We start from the raw sequence: 20472 nt of genomic DNA, 5'->3' as shown, positions 1-20472 counted from the left end.
ACGCCGTGTACTCTGATACAGCAAGCCCTTTTAACCAAAGACAACACGCGTTAGCTATTCGAACTTTACTACAAATAAAGATAGATACATGAAGAAAGAGCTTTTAAAAATTGCACCCCAGCCCGTCGGCTGAATTACGAGATAAATTAGACTAATAAGATATAATAATGTATAATAATTATTTATACCAACAAGTTATTATAATGTATAATAATATACCAGTGGTATATAGAGGATATTACATGGCCGCTTAGGGATACGAATTTCGTGAGAGATACTTTCAGCACTCGAAGATAAAATTCGTATCCCCAAGCGGCCATGTAATGTTTTGTTTGTTTTATAGATACTGATGAAATTCCTACATACAAGAAAAATGCCTGTCACAAAAATGTTATGAAACTCGGATATGAAGTTGTGTAGGAGAAATAAAGACAGTGATAAAGACAATGATACTTATATTTTTCTTATATTTTCGACATCACTTTCCGAGACTTCGGCAAATCTTCCTGAATGTTCTTCAAGCTTGAAAAAGTATCGGTGTGAAAATTTGGTAGCTCGTCGAGAAAGTCACTGGTAACTGTCCCGTCTTCGCACCTCGAAGCCATTTTGTGAATGAAATTTCAATAGAACCGGCCACGCGCCTGAGCAGGAAGCCCTCTTGTAATTGGCTAATTATGTTAGTAACCATGGCGACACCAATATCCTCACACGTGAAAGATAAAAATAGTATCTTCACTGCGCGCGATGAAGATATGATTTTTTAGTAAAAAGAAAAATCCTGGTATTTCATCAGTATCTATAGCACCCCTTTCCTGAAAGCCTGAAGACTGGTCTTACTGCGTAGTTTCTGGCTAATCTTGCCTCGTATGTGTGGGCCTAAATATCTAATACTATACTTACCATACTAAACACAAGTTCAAAACACAAGGCAGCATCCTAAACGCTCAAGAGTCTTTGGCTCTCACTAAGTGCTTAACAACACAAGCTGACAAAATAAATACGCACCCTTGGTTCACCACTGTTCAGTACAATTCGATGAATTAACTACCTAAAAGTTAAAAGGATTGGTGAGCAGAATGACTGGTTAGATTGACCCCAGATAACATCGGGCATAGCTATTTTATTAAAAAGGAAAAACTTTTTATGAGGCTTACAAAGAAGACATCGTTAGTTTTGGTTTGTCTTGACGCGTTCCGAAGTCGATATGGCGGACAGCTCACTTTCCCAGAATTGTCGTCAGTGAAATTACAGACAATCACTTTCACAAAAAAATAAACGATTAAACTCAAAGGCAATATATACAACATACCTCGCACACACATGGTAAATTAGTTAGTAGTAACTTAAAAATGGCCTCTATTGGCCTTCTCTTTGTTTCTTACTGATAGCGTTCCCTCGCTAAACTGAGCAAGCTATGCGAAGCGCTTGTTTTGTTGCTATGTGACGTCACATTAGCAGTGACTTCTAACTCCCGCTTATACCGGAAAATAATAAAGTCACCTCCTCCCTCCTAGGACAAACTAACTTTCTGTATTTATCGTCATATGTGCTAAAAATGAACAACGACCGACACCATTTTGAATTATGCTTAACAGTCTGGCTGCTTAACTGTGACTTCTGAAAAGTCTCACTGCTGTTTTTTTCATTGCTTGGCGGTCTGCTTACGTAGTTGGTGGCACCACAAAAAGGCATTCTCGACTCATATAATCGTCTTTTTTTGGAAGAATAAAGCAGCAGCCTTTTGTGAAGCTCGCATAATGGTTGTGAATTTAAGGCCACGTTACTATGATGTTTTTAGAATGGCACCGTTTAAAGTCTAATTTCGGAAAAGTTTGTTCACCCTTTGGCATCTCAAAACACGGTTGGTTGCGATAATTTGATGCACAATTTACATTGATGAAGATATAGACCTCTACTTCTGTTCGTTAAAGACCACGTTTTTCCTGTCGGATGGCCCTCAACAAGGCTCTCAAACTTATTCAAAATACGGATCAAGAAAGCGATCTAAATCTTTGGGTTCAAACAGAGAGCAATGATTCCGGTCAGAATAAAAATTTGAATTCAGAGGTCTGAACAGTTTAATGAGGCCGGTTAACTAAAGAAAGCATAACACACATATAATGAATAAAAATATGGATCAGGAAATACTTCCCCGGTAAATAAACTGAGTGCAACCGACACGTGAAAAATGGTTTAATTCCCAATGTGACAGTCGTACTCTTCCTCACGGACATCACTTTGATGAGACTCACAGTTCAACAACTTTATAAACAAAGCAGCCTATAATTTGAATGGATACAGCATTTCATCCACGAATTGGGCCTAGAATAAGAAAAAATTAGAAAATCGCTGAACCATAGTTTACCTCTTCACTAACCTCATCAACTAGATCTCTGTCTAAAAATCAAAATGACTGTATGGTTTAATTTGTTGACGCCGTGTTACATTCATGCAATATGTTGTCGAGTTGTCGACGTAACCCTCAAGATTCTGCCTAAAATCTTCGAATAAAGTCTGATTTCTGTAAATTAAAGGAGCTTCCTGTCGAATCGTATCGATGTAATCTCTCCACCTTGTGTTTTCGTTCTCTATAGACCTTGGGTATGGGCGATGTTTTGGATTTCCCGCAATAACGGGCACAAACATCAATGCCTGACCTCGAAATATCAGTTCCACAGCAGAAAACATGTAGTATTGCGATGACCACCAGGATTTGCTTTCATACTGCGTACGGTAAGGGAAGAGATGCTCAATAGATTTGTAATGAAATGCATTGAAAAGAGCATCGAACCATAGTATAGGTATCACAAGGGGACTGTCCCTCTTGTTACACATTTTCTTTCGTAGCTCAATGGTCCAGATGCCCTTATGATGCGCTGAGTAATTCACAATGCCAACTGCTGGCTCGTAATCTAGGAGCCATTGTTCGAAGACTCTAAACGGCGGAAGCCTCTTCATTTGTGGAGGAGCAATTGAATGGAAATGCAGCACCACATCCTCATCCATAAAAATGTAATAATGGTATTTTGGAGATCTCGTTATGGCAGCAAAATACAGCACATTTCGTCCCGTTCCCCATCCAGTATTGGGATAGAACAGATAAGTGATGTGAGGTGACTTTTGCACTTGACATTTGGTACGAAAGCTTAGCACTATGACATCACAGTTACATGTCTCGGGGTCGCCGATCTCGGAAGAAGAGGCAAAGTTTGAGGGAAGGCATTGCTCTGTTTGAGTGAGATAAACGAAAGGCTTTGGCGATGAATTATTTGTGGGTTTTTCCGTCGCTGTAGCTTGAGTTAGAACAACCTTTCGAGAGACGATCTCATCTGCGATAAACAAAATGTTGAAGTTTATTTTGAAGTGCTCGAAATCAATTCTGACCTAACCAGAGTTATTTAATTCAATACTAGAGAGGGAAATTGATTCTATGTAGAACTTTGCAAATGGTTAATTATTACGCTTTTTACGTTGTCGTAGTGATTGGGGATCTCTCCAGTGAAATCACTTTAAGAGTGATTACCTTGCTTGGAAAAGAAGAAACAAGTAAAAAAAAGAAAAAAAACAAAGAAAAGAACCAATTTCAAGAAGCATGAAATAAGACCAGTTACGATGAGCGAAGTTTTAGAGATGAATTTTTTTCCTTGGCAGCACTTTCGAGCTTGTTTATCTCGCTTCTTCCTACAACAAGGAAACAAACAGCACCGATGGAATCAAGCTATTCGAGGTTGGAACATGCTGATAGACAATTTGTTCGATATTTTAGTTCTCTGAGACCAAAGTCGATGACAGCTATCCAGATATCCAGTTTTATGCTAAAGGTTCCAAGCCAAATCGACAAGATAAAACAAATTTCAAAGGTGGTTTCATAATTTGTGCAAGGTCCAACCTTTAAACTAAGTGCGTTAAAAATACTGAAACAGTTCGTTGGTTTAGAATCAATTAACATTGAGGTCAGAACTCAAAAGGACTCATAGGCTGAGATCTATTTTGGGTTCGTCCTTACAGACCGTCCAAAATGGCTAAAGAAATCTGGTCATCCGAACGGGAACAACCAATTGAATTGATCAGCAGGCTTTCGGACGATTACACACTAATTGAAGACGTGACTTGTAACATTCTCGAACCCGACAAGGAGCGGCAAAGTTGGGGAGACATCTGCTAAACCTATGCGACGATTACAATATAAAAAGGCTCGTAAGTACGCCAACTAGAGCTACGGCAAATAGTGACACTCTAATTGACGTAATTATGACATCCAAAATAATTAAATTCTTGAACGCAGGTATTCTCAACCCAGATATAATGACAAGGGCCTTTTCTAAACGCTAAGAAAAGGGAATCCTAAATATTCAGAAGATCCAATTCTCAACACAAACAAACAGAGGAAGACAATGTTAGCTTCCTTACTTGATGTGACACCAATAGAGCCTTCTATCACCTGCACACTCTTAGGTGTTCACATAGGTGGTTAACTGAACATGAGCTGGAAACATTTGGTATTCAATTTCATCTTTGTTGTCATGCATATGTTGGAGACTCATACCGCTAGTTGCGCTTTAATTTGCTTATGCTGTTGAATTGGTTATGCTACTCAAACTGAAAGGGGGCACTGACCCTTCGAGAACGCCGCTAGAGATCAACAAAGTAAACCAGTAAGGGTAATGTGGGTAGTGACTAGCTCGAAACTGACAGAGCGCTAGAGCGATCTAAAACCCGATACACCGGAACAGCCAAGACTAACTGATCAGGGGCGTGTTCTCTACGGTAATTACCCATCGTTGCCCAAGGTGATCATTGTACGCTAGTTAATTTTGAAAACCAATTTAAAACGATCTTCAGTTTGTTATTTTGAATCGGTGATCGCATTACATCGCGAAGGGCTTATTTCTGGTGAACTGTGAACGGGACAACACGACGTAAGTAGGCCTGTTAAACTTTCGGAAGCGTTGTTATTTCTCCTTGTTCGAACTAAGTTATGTTACTTTTAATTTCCTTAATATTTGCCTGCGTCTTAATTTAGATTTTGACGGCATAATTCATCGGATGAGCATCTAATGCTGTAAATTATTTCCAAATCCTTGACTTACCTATTGTGCTGTTGCTGTGAGTGGGTTGGCTAATATCTTGTCCGAACTTCACTTGGTATGAGGCGTACATGAGAAAGGTGGTCAAACCAAGGATAAAAATCGAAAAAATGCTAACTTTACCTCTCGTTATGAAGATCATTTTGGTTCTGTTTAGAGTCACCCCGTCATAAACGTTTAAACCTACGGATAATAAAAATATTTATTCGTATGGTAGAGAAGGATGCAATCGAATAAAAATCGCGATTTTGAGACGCCATTATTGAATTGTATTGGTGGCTAATCGAGGGGAAATATATTGTAGTATTGGGAAGAGTCGCATGGCGACGAAGCTCAATGACAATAACAATGTATTTTCTCCCAACCAGCTAGCCGCCAATGTAATGTGGTATTGGCGTCTTAAAATTCCGACTGGTTTTATATCGCGATCCACCCATGACAAACGTTATACTACTGAGAAATTTCTGAAAAGTAACTGTCTTAGATCACAAAGTATTTTTAACCAAATTTGAAAAACCGTCGAATCTGTATTAAACGACACCGTATTAAGTGGTAACCCCGTATTCAGCGGTCGGTCAGCAAAGTCTCAAAAAATTTCCCCTTGATCATTGCAATTCTTACCCCTATTAAGCGGTCATCTCAATAAGGGATCGTAGGGCCTGTTTGTGTTGAACGGTCACTGAAAACCGAACCTCCAAAATAAAACTAAGAATCATCTTTCAAGTAATTTTTAATTCATATTTCTCCTCCAAAAACAAAGTAGCATTTTTGAGCGAGATTCTGTAAAGTAAGTAGTCACTTAAGGCATAAAGTGGCGTTTTGTACCTTTTTCTATAATACCGTTAATAAGTGGAACCTGTATTTAGCGGTTAACCGGTATCGTATTTTTTTACGAGTTGTTACGGCTTTTCTCCGGACTGAAAATCCTTGTTTAACACCGTAGTTTACATGATAAAATCGTTTCTCTGACGATGTGGTCACTTCGGATGTGTATCGCGACATTTCGACTGCACATATACTGCCAGTCTTCCTCGGCTGGTGAAGCTGGCAGTATGCAGTCCAATCATCGCAATCCACATCCGAAGTGACCACATCGGGAGACAAACGATTATATTTCTCTTTTGAATTGATTGGATAGTTTCATTTAGTCGCAAGGACTTGTCCCACGAACAGTTCCCACGCAGGGACCTGGATAATTTGGGTAGACAAGTTCTTTCGACTTCTCTCACGAATTCAAACCATTTCGAATTCGAAGGACAAGTCGCAAGGATTACATTCTGGACCCTACGATCAGACCATCTGATGGAAACTTTAGATGGTAGTTCATTTGAAGGGACCTTGTTCTCGCTTCGAGTCGCGGGTACTAGTCCTTTCACTTGGTGTCGATCTTAATGTAACCGTTCTACCTCTACAAAATAACATCAGAGCAAACATCCGGTTGTTAAAAGGATGGATAAATTTATCCACTGGATAAGCTCATCCGGTGTATAAGATGGCTATCCAGCGGTTAAAAAGCTGTTGCAAAAGGCACAGATAGCGAGACGTATAGTTATCCGACAGCTAACTCGCCGCACAGGCAGTTGCCATGGTGATAACCCTTGTGGCGAGAAAACACGTCAGAGAATGTTGCTTCTTCCCCGGCAAAGCGCACTAAAAAACGAAAGTTTACACTCGCCGAATGGACAGTTATTTTCGAAGAAGTGGGAAAAAAATCAAAATAATTAAGTGTAAAATTTCCGCGACGCTTTCTAAAAAACACAAGAGTCGAGTATGGGAGGTAATAACTGACAATGTCAATGCGCTTGGATTTTCCAAAAGATCTGTCATAGAAGTGAAAGAAAAGTGGAGAGGAATGGTGAGTGGAGAGGAATGGTGAGTGGAGAGGAATGGTGAGTGGAGAGGAATGGTGAGTGGAGAGGAATGGTGAGTGGAGCAAAGAAAGAACACAGCAAATGTACCACTACAAGAAAGAAGACCAGATTCCCAAAGGCTTCCACAGCCAAAATTTTCGAGCTTCTCGAAATAGACCCGTCTTTCGGCGGCATTTCGGGGGAATGTCGATTCTGGTAAGTCCACTTACGTCAACAAAGGTATTGTCTAAATGAGTAGGAGTGTTACATCCAATCTTAAGTAATTTTCAACGAAATGCATACACCCCTTTATGGTAGAACTGCTCACAAGAACTAAAGAATTAAAGAATTCATAAATTTTGTACAAATTATATGCAGCATAAGTTTTAAGCTCATCAACAGTGGATACAGAAGTTCTTGGACTAGGATGTAAACTACAGCCTGTCACTCCACCCTGTGAACCCTCGAACCCCTGTGAAGTGTCAAAGCTAGATTGCGACTCCAGTGTCTATTCTGATACCATTCCATCTTTACTATTGCAGATGCTGGCAATACTTACCAACCCACATTCAAGGAAGAAGGTGACCATCGATGACATAAATGGAATGCACCTTGCTGTCCTTAAAAAAGAAAATTTAACACTTGACCTGGAAATTGAAAATCTAAAACTAAAGGAGAAAGAAATAACATTAAGGATTATGAAGCTCGAGTCCGGATCAAATTCCCATTAATTAATCCAAACCATTGCAATTTACCTAAGTGTGATTGATACCTAATTTACTTCAGTTATTTTGCTCCTATTCAATATTGTTGTTATTTTTTTAATTCTATGAAAATATAGTTAACCTACATGAGCTTTATATATATATATAATATATATGTCTGAAAGTTGGACAAATCAATAAGACAACTTTTCTGTGACTCTGAGTTTCACGCTTACGCGATCATCAGACAGATTTTAATTAAAATCTGTCTGATGATCGCGTAAGCGTGAGACTCTTAGTCACAGAAAAGTTATGTCGTATTGATTTGTCTAACTTTCAGATATACCACGCTCTGCGAACGCATCGAGCACTATACAGCAAGGATAGATAACATAAACTTGTCAACCATTTGACGTATGACCTAGGTCAAGCGTGTACTTGAACTAAAATCAGTTTTCTAGAAAGGCTATAATTATCATTTGCTACAAAACTCGGGGATTCTAAAATTTTAAAATGACTTGGGACAAATCCTGGAAATTGGATGTGGAATCCTTTGGCAACTATGCGGGCCGGTCTTGCAAACAGATCAGGCGCTGACGGAATTTGAAGGCTTTGAAATTGTTTATACGGATGCAACAGACGACACAAAAATTTTCCATAACAAAATTTGTCCTTTGACTTTTTCGGAACAATTCTAGTTTTGTCCGCTAGTGCGGAAAAGCCCTTATCTTTAACATCGTTGGTAGTGACTCGTTAAACATTTCAGAAAATGGAAAAATGGTTTCGCTTCGTCGTACTTTTACATCAGGAACATAACGACGAGAACTTGAACGTCACCGACCGGAAGTTGGGAAAACGAACTTCGATGCTGCCACGCATGCTCAATCGAGCACTACTCGTCCTCGTCGTCCACATCTCCTTCAGGACCCCATTTGCCGCCAACTGCCGTCTTGTCGTGAACGTGAGTATGTCACTCTTAAGATTCAGGTAAATTGAAGGCATAAAATCGTTCGAACCGTAACGATCTTATCTACTACATGCTCTCTGCTATCTACAGTAGCGGCGATCTTATCTACCTGTAAATAATAATGCAAGCTTAACGTTAAGGGGACTTAGCGCGAACCGCAAACGACTAAACGAAATCTGATTTTCTTTTTCTGAACCTAAAATAAACTTTGAAAAGCATTTGGAAAATGTTTCTTGTTCCAGGAAACTGCAAATAATTTCACATAATTAAGTAAGTTTTCAAGTTTTGTTGCTAGTAAACTTTTACGACAGCGACTTAATTGAACTTGATCTTTCCTGATCTTGATCGCTTTCTAAAGAGGTACTCGGCGGGTCAAAAACTTTTTCCTTTTTCTTGGCAATGCCCTAAAGCCATTTCATGAATGAACTAACGCCAAACGCTTCGGGATGAAACCACGTAATGTCACCAACATCGAAATCCCTCATTTGGTATGAATCTAATACACCATTCAAAGTTAAAGGGTAAAAAAAAAAAAAGACTGCCACATACATACATACTAATGAGCTTCTTTTGCGCACGTATTTTGAGTGCGTTTTCGAAAATTGCATGTGTGTACGCGCTTTTTTAACACGCTTTTTGCGTCCATTTTGGGTCAAGTACCTCTGAGCTGTACTGTATACATCTATATTCGTCTAGCGGATTATTCAACATCATTCACTTCACCATCAGCAAATAATTGTTCAAGTATCATCGCTCAGATGCTTGCGAATTATATAGGAAAATTAATTACCTGACAAGGGAATTCCGCGTTAAATTACACGCAAAAACCGATATTGCACGAATCGTGAAGCGAAGAACAGTAAAAATATTACAGGATAAAAACAAACATTTGTTTTTATCCTGAGCGCGCGCCCCAGAAAGCCATTTCAAAGTCAACTGTCAGAACTGTCGTTGCATTAGCGAATAGGAAGCCAGGTCATACACCTTATGCTTGTTTTTACATTTGTTTACAAACTTTTTAAACAAGCTTCACACTATTTAATGGATAATAGTGCTATTGCACTGAATTAACAAGCCGTTTATCTTTAACATCTTTAATTTCCAAATAATTTGCTCAAGAACGAAAATAATATATATCTTTTACCTCTTTGGTGGCAAACTGAGAGAAATGAAGTGTCCAAGCAAAAGCACTGAAAGTTTAACATTGCAATTAAAGGTATTTATTTCTTCCTCTACATATATGATAATCGACCCTTGCACTTCTTCTGTTGTCGCTTTTTCGTCTTGTTCAGTTGAGTTTTTGCTTGCCATTTTCTGGAGCCGGGTTCACAGGATTTTCTTGCTTTCTCGTTGTCACGAGCACGAGCAAAAGAGGTATTTTATGTGTCTCCAAGAATTTGTAATTCATTTCAAAACAGGGAAGAACCTCTAACTCACTTTGAAAAACGCTTTTGTTCAAAAGGTGACAATGGTTTTGAAAACACTTTACGATGACATTGTAGAAAACTGTTACAATTTGACGATAATTGTTATGTTTATTTAGATGTGAAGCAATATCACTTAACTTCGTTTTCAACTCTCAATTTCATGCTAAATACTTCACTTTGTTGACCAATCAGAATGCGAGATTTTATTCAATTATGCAATTCTGTTGTAAATTGGTTTTGTTATTGACAACATTCTGTTACAATTATTTTGTCCATTGGTTTGGAGATAATCAGCCAATCTTACTTCATTCAATCAGCGTTTTCCATTTTGTGCCTTCGAAATTTAATTTCCTTCTGTAGTGTTTATAACTTTATCAGCAACATTGAAAGAATGCAAGGCAGCCATTTTGAAATTTAGCATCCCTGCAATAATCACCTTCTGCGAGATGATTATAAGGGGAAACCATGCAATCCTTATCACCAGAAGAATTATACTAAATAAGTATATTGAAAACTCACCACATTTTGGAGAAAACTCTGGCATCCTTTGGATCCTCAATCTGGGAGCTACTCATTAGGTGACCATCTCACTCCTTCTAGATCACTATGTATTTTAGTGCAGCTTGTTATTTATTCATATATTTGGTTATTAAACCATTTTAATCAAATCTTTAGTTGTTTGTAACTTTCATACACTGGGCTTCTTTTTAAACTGCAAAGTTATGATCTGGGACAGCATCTGCTGTAAACATTGCCATAAGTTATTGGACAGTTTTCACCCAAAAGTTGTGTTATTCATCTTTGGTAATGTTAACAACAACTATTCACCTCTGAAGTGAGGCAGAAGACAGTTTATGAATAAATCTTAATCAAATTGCAATGGTTTTGATTATGTCTTGTGAAACTGATTATGTCTTGTGAAACTGTTAATATTTGGATTGTTGCGGTCAGCCGCCCCATATTTTCAAATCACTGATACACCATTTACCCATAAATGTACACAAGTTTAATCACATAATGGTTTTTATTTGGTTGCCTTTTATTACTAATACATCAATTAATTGGAATCTTCAACATCCCCCCCCCTCATTTTTTTCCTGGCAGCTCCCTTGGTATTTGAGTTTTTAAAGATTGGTTTGTTGAAATTTCCACCCCCAGGAAAAAAATTGTGTTCAAATGCCCCACCAATTTCTGAAAAAGGCAAAATCAGCAAACATAACTTACTGCACATTGACAAAGCTTTAAAATGTAGACCTTCTATACCTTTTTTCTGAGCTATTTTTACTTGTGGAAGTGAACTTTTTACCTCAAACTATTCCACATTTAAATATATATTTATATTTAGAAAAACAGAGGGCATTATTATAAAACATTTTTACAATTATATGCAATTAAGTTGAAAAGTCATTGATCATTCCATGTAATACCCCAGTGCTAAATGCAGAAATCTTTACTTACAATGGCACTTTTGGTGTAGTCATTACAACTAAAAAAAATCTTCAGTTATGGGATGTGAATTGATGTTGAAACCAAACTTTAATTTGAAGTCATTTCCTCACTTTGTGTTCAACAAACTACGTACAGTGAATAAAAATGACTTGTTGACATCATCAGATGTATCATCTTCACTTTTCTTGGTTTTTCCTTTCTTTCATATATTTGTCATACAAGTGTGACAATAGGCATCTTGCAGTTTACTGTGTTAAGAAATAACTGGTAAATCTACCACTTGAGTTGTGTGAAATTCAAGAAATGACCATATCAAACTCCAACTTCCAGAATGCAAACTTTCTAACAATTACCTCTAAGGGTTGAGAGGTAGACATTCAATGCTTTTGTTGTGAAGTGCAAATTGTTTGCCCTCCACTGAAATTTTCCTTTTCCAAGTGCTACAAAAATCAGTGCAGTTTTTTCTTTATCTTTGGGTGAAATATAAAAGATTTCAGGCATGCTAGCAAGCATACCTAATGTCTTTTAATTGCCTTAATGCCTAATGCCATATTACCCCAATGCCATTATGAAAGGTAGGATATACATTGGACAATTGCAAAAAGCCTATAGTGAGTGTCACTATTTCTTTCAAGTGTATACACTCAATTACAAAAACACTGACCCCTAAAAGGCGCAAGCTAATGGCATTATAGTTACAAATGTAAATGATAACCAGAATTAGTTGTGCGTGAATATACTTTCTTTAAAAAAAAAAGATTTGTCATCATCTTAGATTTCCAGGAATCAACAACAACATTTATTCATTTTAGCAATTAAATAAAATACAAATCTAACAATCTCTACCTGCAAAATAGCAAAGCTAATCGAGGCAGGAGGGAAACAAACATAAAATAAATTCTTCAATAACAAGTTTGACTGAACAGAGGAAATGACTGGGTGAGCCTGCATATACATGAGCATTGAAGAACAGTTAAGGAAAGTTATAGATAAGCCAATTAGGTGTTACATATTAAAACTGGAATAAAATTACACCAAAAAACAACAACAATAAAAGAAACTAAAAAGATTATAATTTTCTAAATTTGTCAATTAAGTATGGACAACATATGAGTTAATTCTTTCAATCCATCAAAATTTTCAGCAGTTGTCTATGCAGTAGTCTCCAATCACTGGAGAAAAAGCTCATTTTTAAATTTTTATTGCTTTTTGAATTCCCTTAGTGATCCATTAGGTTGTTCCAGCTGTTTACTTTCTTGCTTTTATAAAGTGTGAGTGAATGGTAAAGAATGGTGCATGCTTGTTTATCAGCTTATTTAGCTTGTTATAAAAGGTGGAAAATAACTTGGAGGGGTCCTCAGCAGATGGTAATGACTCCCATGTGTCAGTTCTGACAATTTCTGCAAAAACATTTTGCTAAGAGAATTTTGAATAGTCATGGGCTGCCATTTTTCAAGGTTTGGTGGTTTCAATGGTTGATTTAAGAATGCAAAATTGAGAAAAATGATTGGTGAGATCTGAAACAATATTCCCACTGGCAGTATAATATTCAAATTTGTTTAAGGAAATATTATCAAAAAGTGAGGCAGAGTTATTATAGACCCTTGTCGGTTTATCAATTGTTGGTAAAATAGCATAGCTTTGTAAGCAATTTAAAATTGCTGAGCATAATTACAAGTCTTTGACTTAAGAATATTGATGTTGATGTCACCTAAGAGGTAGATTGATTTATCAGTGGCACTATATTGATCTACAGTTTCTTCAAAATATTCTAAGAGGCAGTCTGCAGAATTATGTAGTCTGTAGACAACTCCACAAATAATACTGCTTTTCTTGGTGAATTTAATTTCAAGCCAAAGTGCCTGAAAAGGCTCATTAGAGATTTTTTTCAATGACTTTGTATCATGTATTGTTGTCTTCATACATTCCTACACCTCCAGCAGAAAGAGGCATGGGAACATGTTCAAAATTGTAATTTGGTATGGTTGGCCACATTCTGTCCTTAATTCTTGTTTCCATCACCGCCAAAAGACTGAAATGAAAATTTAATTCATTTAAAATATGGGTTTGAAGGTTGTCCAAGTTTTTCCACAGGCTTCCTATATAAGTGAATCATGAAAAAGTAAAGCATCGATCATGTATCTATAGATAAATATACATATATATGGACATTTCCCATAAAGCCATTGGTTCTCATTGTTCACAAATCATGCTATTTACAGTGTGTCAACATTATTGCAATCAAGTGTATGTTTTAGTATCAGCCACCTGTGTAGAAATTTAAAAAAGTTGTAAGTAGTGTACTCTCTAACAGCATTACCAGTTTCACAGCCAGGGTACTAGGTCAGTGAAGGTCAGCAGCACACCTTTCATCATCCATGTCACAGCTCCCTGGTTCTGGTACCCTTAAGTTGACAGCAAGGTTGTGTAAAATGCAGCAAGTTACAATTATGGTGCATACCCTGTCAGGAGCCATCCTCAATTCTGAGTGTAGCACATGGAATCTCCTCTTCAACAATCCAAAAGTTTGCTCTATGGTACATCTTGTGATCTTGTGTGCTCTGTTGAAATGCTCCTCCTAAGGTCTAAGTTGGGGTTGAGGTACAGGGTCATGAGGAATGGTGAGCATGCATAGCCACTATCTCCAAGTAGCATAACAGCTGTGAGACCAGCCTCTTCAAGGTTACCCCCTGTGGCTGATGTCCAGAAAATATGGCTATCATGAGTTGAACCAGGTCATCTAACCACAACACCGGTAAACATTCCTGCAAAATTCAATTGTATTCAATACACTACGACTGGTTTTTAACTTTTATATTTTATGTTATGTAAACAAAATTTTGATACAGCTTAGGTGTATGGTATTTCTGCATGTGCCTTCCTTCCCACAAAATTGTCATAATGTGTGCATACACATAGGCCCCAAATTTGAAGCAGTAATCGTGGGATTACTTCATTCATTTTGTCAAAATAAAGTATTCGGAATGGGATTGCTGCTAACAATCAACTACAATTCGTAACTGACAACAATTAATTACCCTAAGCCTAAGCAATTTATCCCTTTCTTGATATGGTAAACTTCAAAACATTCCTTTGCCTGTATCTTTAAGCAACGACAAATATTACACGTTATCAATCAATGCTACTTAACGGGAGAATGCTCTGTAATGCTTTGTTCCAGCACTTGAACTAACGCAGTCCATTAAAAAAATATCCATGTTGGAGAACACATTAAGTGATCACCGAAGAATATTTTCACTGTTGTCCTCTCACCATCGGAAGACCCAATGCCCGTTTGCAAAAACAAAATCGATTACACCTGATAGCTATAGAATCAAACGGGTGATCGCACAGTTCGAAAAGTCAATCATTTTAAATCAATTTCACTCACTTGTTTACAAGGTAAATTGTATCTGCGTGAATCTTGCGATCACATGTTTGATCACATGTTGTGCTCAAGACAGTCTGACGCACACTGCTCCTACCGTGTCAGAAAAGTGTTCCACATTGGAAGCGAAATTTTTACGGCTTTCGTGCCCACGTATAGGATAAAATAACTCCTGTTATTTACATGAGATAGTATGCACAGTAAAGCTTAGGGTACTCGAACATGTTGCCCTTTGCAAAATCAATAATCAGAGATCGACATATTTGCTTACCTCGATGGTCGCAGATTGCCTGGACATTTTGATGGAGTGAAATCCTTTTCGGTTCCCTAAGTCTGGCTCAATTTCGTGAGGTGCAGTTATTCTAACGTGGTATCATCGATGAACCCAATGGCAGAAGGGAAACTACTGACTCGAAACAAACCTTTAATGTCGTCTCGTTCCGCACAGGTGGACGGAAATCTTAAGTAATCACCTAACTTCATGCTTGTGTCACACGACAAACTACTCAGCTGACAGTCGACTCATCAAATCCTAGAAAAGTATCTTCGATCTCTTGCAGAAACGAACCCGAGGCGAGGACAAGGACTTGCATTATGGCTGAGACGGCGTTGTTCCTATCTGTTTGTGATGTTATTTCGTACGCAGCAAGGTTAACGATGTATTGTATTGCTTCTCGTCCAAAACGAAACCTGGATCTCAATTCAGAGTCAGTATAAGACTCTAAGGGATCCAGCTGGCAGCGAAAATTCTTCGCTTTATACGACGTTGATTTTCGAGCAAGTTATACCGAAGAGGATGTAGCTGTCGAGCGAGGAATCCAGTCCTTCCGTTCCAGAGTCAGATGGTTATAAGTCAGATCGTTCCACTAAATAGTCGGTTCGTTGCGCAAAAAATTCACTTCGTTGCACATAAATGATATATATTTTCAGAACATGAACGTAAGTATTTTCAGTACTATTTACATAACAGTGAGAGCGTCGTATGTTAATTTCAGCTTGCGTTGCGCAACAATGTTAGAATGAAGTATACACGCAATATCGAGAGCTTATGTCTGTCGATTTTTTACTATAACATAGAACAGAGGATATTCAATAAAGTACTACGTAGCCTGCGTGTTTGTTAGCGCTCGATGTGAAGTGATTGTAGATTCAACATTATCATTCGCTAGAGAAACCTGTTCTGGTTTACGCCCTGACCATGGAACGAAATGACCGTAAACCTCGAGCAGCAGCCATTTAATGTTTTTACTATCCGATGGATAGAAATTTATACTACCTACCTAACCATGGATAAGTTTATCTGATGGATAGCGAGTGGATAGCGCTATCCATACATTGAACAACCGATATGACGCCATGGTTAACATTTATCCACTGGATAGCGATTTATCCAGCGGATAAGTAGTTTTCCATTCTTTGAACAACCGGGGCCAGATCCTAAGAGTGAGACTCGAGCTGACACGGTCCTCAGAAAACGATATCAATATCTTCTAAGTTTTTGTACATCGAGTTAAGAGCTTTCTCAAACGAGCTCAATTTCTTTTCAGTCTCCATACAGCTTTGTGTGAAACAGTTAAGGTTTGAGATAAAGCCCACAGCTGTAAGCAAAATTGCATCTATGACTATAAACCCTTAGTAAATAATGCGAGCGAACATCGGGTTCTAAGAACGCTGTTGCGATTCAAGCTTGCGCAGAACTCGAAAAAAAATATTTTAACTGCCTCTAGATTGTTAAACAATGAATGAAAAGCTTCCTTTGAGCCCGATTTGAGCTCGATTCCTTCTCAGTCTTCCGTACGGAAACAGTTAAGGTAAAGGACGACGTTTACGACTAAGAACCAGTCAAACTTATGCAAATATACCTACCTAACAGAGATAAGAGCGCTGGTGACGTTCTTTATACCCCCACTCAACGATACAGCCTTATGGTACAACGTGGCACGAATACAACACACAGAAATAAAACGACTATTTGATGAAGTTGAGACAACCATGCATTATCAATGCCAAGGCCTCTCATGGCTTCTTTCTATTGACTGTATGCTCTCGACCAATCAGAATTTTGATATGCATGGATGATAATTAAAGTTTCAGTTGCATGTCGATTAAACGGACGATTCGATTGAGGCCTTGAGTTACTGCATTTCTTTTTTTATTCCAAGCTTTCGCCGATCTACGGCATCGTCAGGGTATGTTAAGAAAACATTCCATCATAAGCAAAATAAAAGCGATGAAGGTGATACGAATAATTGGAATACATAATAAGGACAGTGAGTTTCCTAACGTGGCGATTGTTTCGATACATGAATCTTGCGTCACTTGGCAGCTGTATTAAAATGGCGTCAGGAGAAAAAGTGTACTATTTAAGGATTCTGCACCCTCTTTCGAACACCAGACGCCGAAGGTGCCTTCCTGATGCTGTTTCTTTCTTTTCTTCGTCATTTCAGAATAAATCTTGTGCTCAAAGTGTGAGAAAATGGCGGCAGACAACGACAACGTGGAGTCGGGTGTGCAAATAGCCACGCCATCATCGCCAGCACTTAACTCAGGTCAACCTAATACGCCAATTTATCATCAAGTTATTACATATAATTTTCCGCCACCAATTCCCATGAAGTGCCATGGTGACGTTGTTGGTAACTGGGACTTTTCGAGCAGCAATGGAGCGATTATGAGATAGCAATAGGACTCGATAAGCGACAAGAATCGGTTCTTTGAGCGACTTTTCCGCGTTCATCGATGGGCAGAGAGGCTTTCTAACAAGAATATCGACAGCTGTTTAGAAGCCTTGGAAAACTAATCCAAGCTCAACAGAATTTAGTGTTTGTTCTAAGAGAGGATGTCAGCATCTATCGGACAAATTTGAAATATTGTGGCAAGTCGCTCAGAATTCGTTTTCACTCCTACTTTCACCTTTTGTAGCCCAATATGTTCTAGTAATTGTGGTGTTTTTTTTGAGAAATGACTTTTTTCGTTCGACCGCTCAAATATGCAAATTTTCATCGTGAATATTACCCGACTTGTGTGACCTCATGTAACGATTCCACTCGACCTCCTGCATTTCTGTCAACATAATACTTTGTTTTATCATCTAAAAATTAATCCACTGTCACTATTGAAGCTGGCAAAGAAACTTTTTTTTTTGGTGAATATTTTTGTCCGACATACTTTTCCTATGTCGAAAAGTAGCATCAAATCAAAGACAGTTTTAACAATGACCGATATGACAGAATCTACTGAGCTTCAAGTTTTTAAAAGATAAAAGGATGGTTATAAAGTTACTGTAAAAATTTCCTTGTGTATTTGTGTTGTTCTATCTTGAGACGAACTCAAAGTCCGGCAAAATTTACCTGATAGCGACCATGAAATATACATGGTGATCTTGTCTACATGCCAAACATTTGCCAAGTGTGCAGATGATCCACAAGTATTGGAACTCTTACAAATATGTTTTGTAAGAATAAAAACAGCAAAACAAATTACAGTAATCAGTCACAAAAGCAGAGCAAAAAAACTATAAAAAACCAGTAACAACAATCATGGAAAAAGGAAGATTAATTAGTTGTTGAATTTGTTTGTCTAAGGCCTGAAATTTCTACTAAAAATAATGCAAACAGAAAGTCTCTGACAGTGTTTGAGGCAACTGAACTTGACTGTTCCAAGGTTTTCTAACAAAGGCAACCAGTAATGTAGATTAGGGAAGTAACTTATGTTTATTACTAACAAAGTTCTTTAAGTGTGGATAACAATGTAATTACTGTTACACATGTGGAAGTTGTGCACTGAGGAACAGCTGATTAATGTTTAATGAGTTTGGCACATCTGTGAACATGAGACATTTTGCATCACAATAAAAACTTTAATGATCATGGAATCCAAGAGTCCTTTGAGATTAGAAAGCAAATCTGTGATATGAGTAGATTGGATTAATTGGCAATTTGCATTTAACATAATTGACTGCTGCTTCATGAGAAAATCCAAGTTAATGTAGAGATTTACTAAAACTTAGTTTGAATAATAAATTTCATGATCTTCAAGTTATAAACATATACATGTATGTATATCTCTTGGTAAATTTTGTATTGCATACTTTTTATTGAGCCAAAGTTTTAAGCCTCTTAAAATTACTCCTTTTCTTAAAACCGTCACAGTCAAGGTATTGAGAATTTCTTGGAATTAATTTGGACCTCAGGGTATTTAAATTGCTTCAAATTCAATTCCCAGAAATTCCCAAGAATTCCACCCTTCTTAAATTATAAGTGGTTTGTATAGCTGAGAATTCCTAGGAATTCCTAGGAATTCCAAGTCCTCACTGAACTGGAGTCTTCCATTCCCAGTAATTCCAAGCTTTTCAAATCAGAGCTTATTTGCATAGTTGGGAATTTTTGAGAATTCCTAGAAAACTGGGAATTTGGTCGGCAAGGGTTGTTTGCATAATTGGGAATTTTTGAGAATTCCTGGGAATTCCCAGAAAAACTGGGAATTCAGTTCGCAAGGGACAGCTTGCGAATTATAGTGGAGATAAAGCAAGATCATGCTCTCAGAAATGGTAAAAGCATTATCAGTTCCTATACTTTCCTGTGTTGAGCGCATTTGCACGGGACATTAACTACTTTTACCGCGGGAGGCTGCATTAACTGAGATTATTCGACACTAACCGAGCCTGGTGCTTACCGTGGTAAATATTTCCGCTGGTAAATATCCGTGGATATTTCAGAGAGATTAAAGGAAGCGAGGCGGTTTTGTACCGTAGAACAATAGCCAAACCGTTTAAAATCAATTCTAACACGCTAATGGCTTTCGTTCGCAAGTTTCGTTCACCCCATGTCTCGCCTCTAAATTTTGCTTTAAAAACCAGAAAAGGCATTTAGGCGCTGTCGAGCACGGTATACGTATACTTCACTAGTAGACTTAACTTTGATTCACTGCGGGGTGATTTACTGAAAATGCCATTTACTGTTGTGTGTTTAGTCGCACTGGTAATTGTCAGATGAAGAAAAGAAATGAAACACTTTTCTTTCTTGAGAATATAGGTAAAGAGAGACCGGAACGGACTCCCCATGAGGCTTTCTTGGTCACGTCGCATTATGGCCATTACTGCCTCTTTTCAAAGTGGATAAATTTCAAATCGCTACTTCAAATCTCTGACTGGCCTACCGTGCACATAAGTCGATCAAGTATTAACCAAACATGGAGCCATTTTCAAAACGCCCGCGGTTTTTGTTTGATTCAAACTTAATTATGTATATATGCCCAATGATACCGCCAGAGGTCATTGGACTGTGGGCGAAAACAAAATTAACCGTTCTCACGATTGGAAGGAAACGACGATTTAATACCAAAATTTAAAAGGCATAGCGTGGACAAGGCATCACAGTTATAGCACAAAAAGAACAGGAAGTATAAAGGCAGCTTCTAAGTTGCGTCGACTGGTTCTAACAGGAAAATGTCACCTTTTAAAATTATTCTGAAGGTGTAAAAAGCTTTGACTGCTTTGATGCAGTTCATCGCGACTCTTTTCATCACTGCTTTTATTGTTCCCTCAGTTGTATAAAAAAAAATAAAAAAGGCAATGATGATTCGCGATAAGAGGTCTTCAG

At 37.9% G+C, this 20472-nt stretch overlaps 2 protein-coding genes, 2 long non-coding RNA genes and 1 pseudogene across 9 annotated transcripts in view; 3 read left to right on the top strand and 2 right to left on the bottom strand.

The window, feature by feature from the left end:
• LOC149044175 (uncharacterized) overlaps nt 1–20472 on the top strand; it is a 123328-nt pseudogene that overhangs the window by 28725 nt on the left and 74131 nt on the right. The gene's annotated exons all lie outside the window — the stretch shown is intronic.
• Nucleotides 51–16909, bottom strand: LOC149044186 (uncharacterized). 4 transcript variants are annotated; one of them, XR_016187623.1, is made up of 4 exons: nt 16739–16905; nt 5091–5270; nt 2281–3329; nt 51–1738 (listed from the first exon to the last, which is right to left on the bottom strand). XR_016187623.1 is itself a non-coding variant. In XM_089209307.1 (4 exons), the coding sequence occupies exons 2-4, from the start codon at nt 7504–7506 to the stop codon at nt 2398–2400; spliced, it is 1122 nt and encodes a 373-aa protein (XP_089065433.1). In that variant the 5' UTR covers nt 7507–7557; nt 16739–16875; the 3' UTR covers nt 51–2397. The 4 variants fall into 4 exon arrangements, 2 of the variants coding, with proteins under 2 accessions (XP_089065433.1, XP_089065434.1); XR_016187621.1 differs by lacking the exon at nt 16739–16905 and adding an exon at nt 7497–7521; XM_089209307.1 differs by adding an exon at nt 7497–7557 and having other exon boundaries at nt 51–3329; nt 16739–16875.
• Nucleotides 11041–16739, bottom strand: LOC149044187 (uncharacterized). 2 transcript variants are annotated; one of them, XR_016187635.1, is made up of 3 exons: nt 15144–16739; nt 13805–14249; nt 11041–13516 (listed from the first exon to the last, which is right to left on the bottom strand). It is a non-coding gene; the product is annotated as an uncharacterized LOC149044187 (long non-coding RNA). The 2 variants fall into 2 exon arrangements; XR_016187634.1 differs by having other exon boundaries at nt 11041–14249.
• LOC149044185 (uncharacterized) lies at nt 16971–18921 on the top strand. The gene is made up of 2 exons (XR_016187639.1): nt 16971–17061; nt 17320–18921. It is a non-coding gene; the product is annotated as an uncharacterized LOC149044185 (long non-coding RNA).
• LOC149044181 (uncharacterized) overlaps nt 19520–20472 on the top strand; it is a 23304-nt gene continuing 22351 nt past the window's right edge. Inside the window, exon 1 of the mRNA XM_089210003.1 lies at nt 19520–20472. This exon is cut by the window's right edge and continues 796 nt beyond it. The gene's annotated coding sequence lies outside the window, so the exon portion shown is untranslated.

This window comes from Pocillopora damicornis, chromosome 6, assembly GCF_964200805.1.
Source record: "Pocillopora damicornis chromosome 6, jaPocDami1.2, whole genome shotgun sequence".
Taxonomy (NCBI): domain Eukaryota; kingdom Metazoa; phylum Cnidaria; class Anthozoa; order Scleractinia; family Pocilloporidae; genus Pocillopora; species Pocillopora damicornis.
The sequence above is the reverse complement of the archived record's forward strand: the minus strand, read 5'-3'. Positions and strand labels throughout refer to the sequence as shown.

Bases quoted from the DNA above. Each gene is read 5' to 3' on its own strand.
- LOC149044186 (XM_089209307.1), bottom strand. The intron at 3,330-5,090 runs GTAAGTCAAGGA...TGTTTATCGCAG, and splicing joins TCACAGCAACAGCACAATAG to ATGAGATCGTCTCTCGAAAG.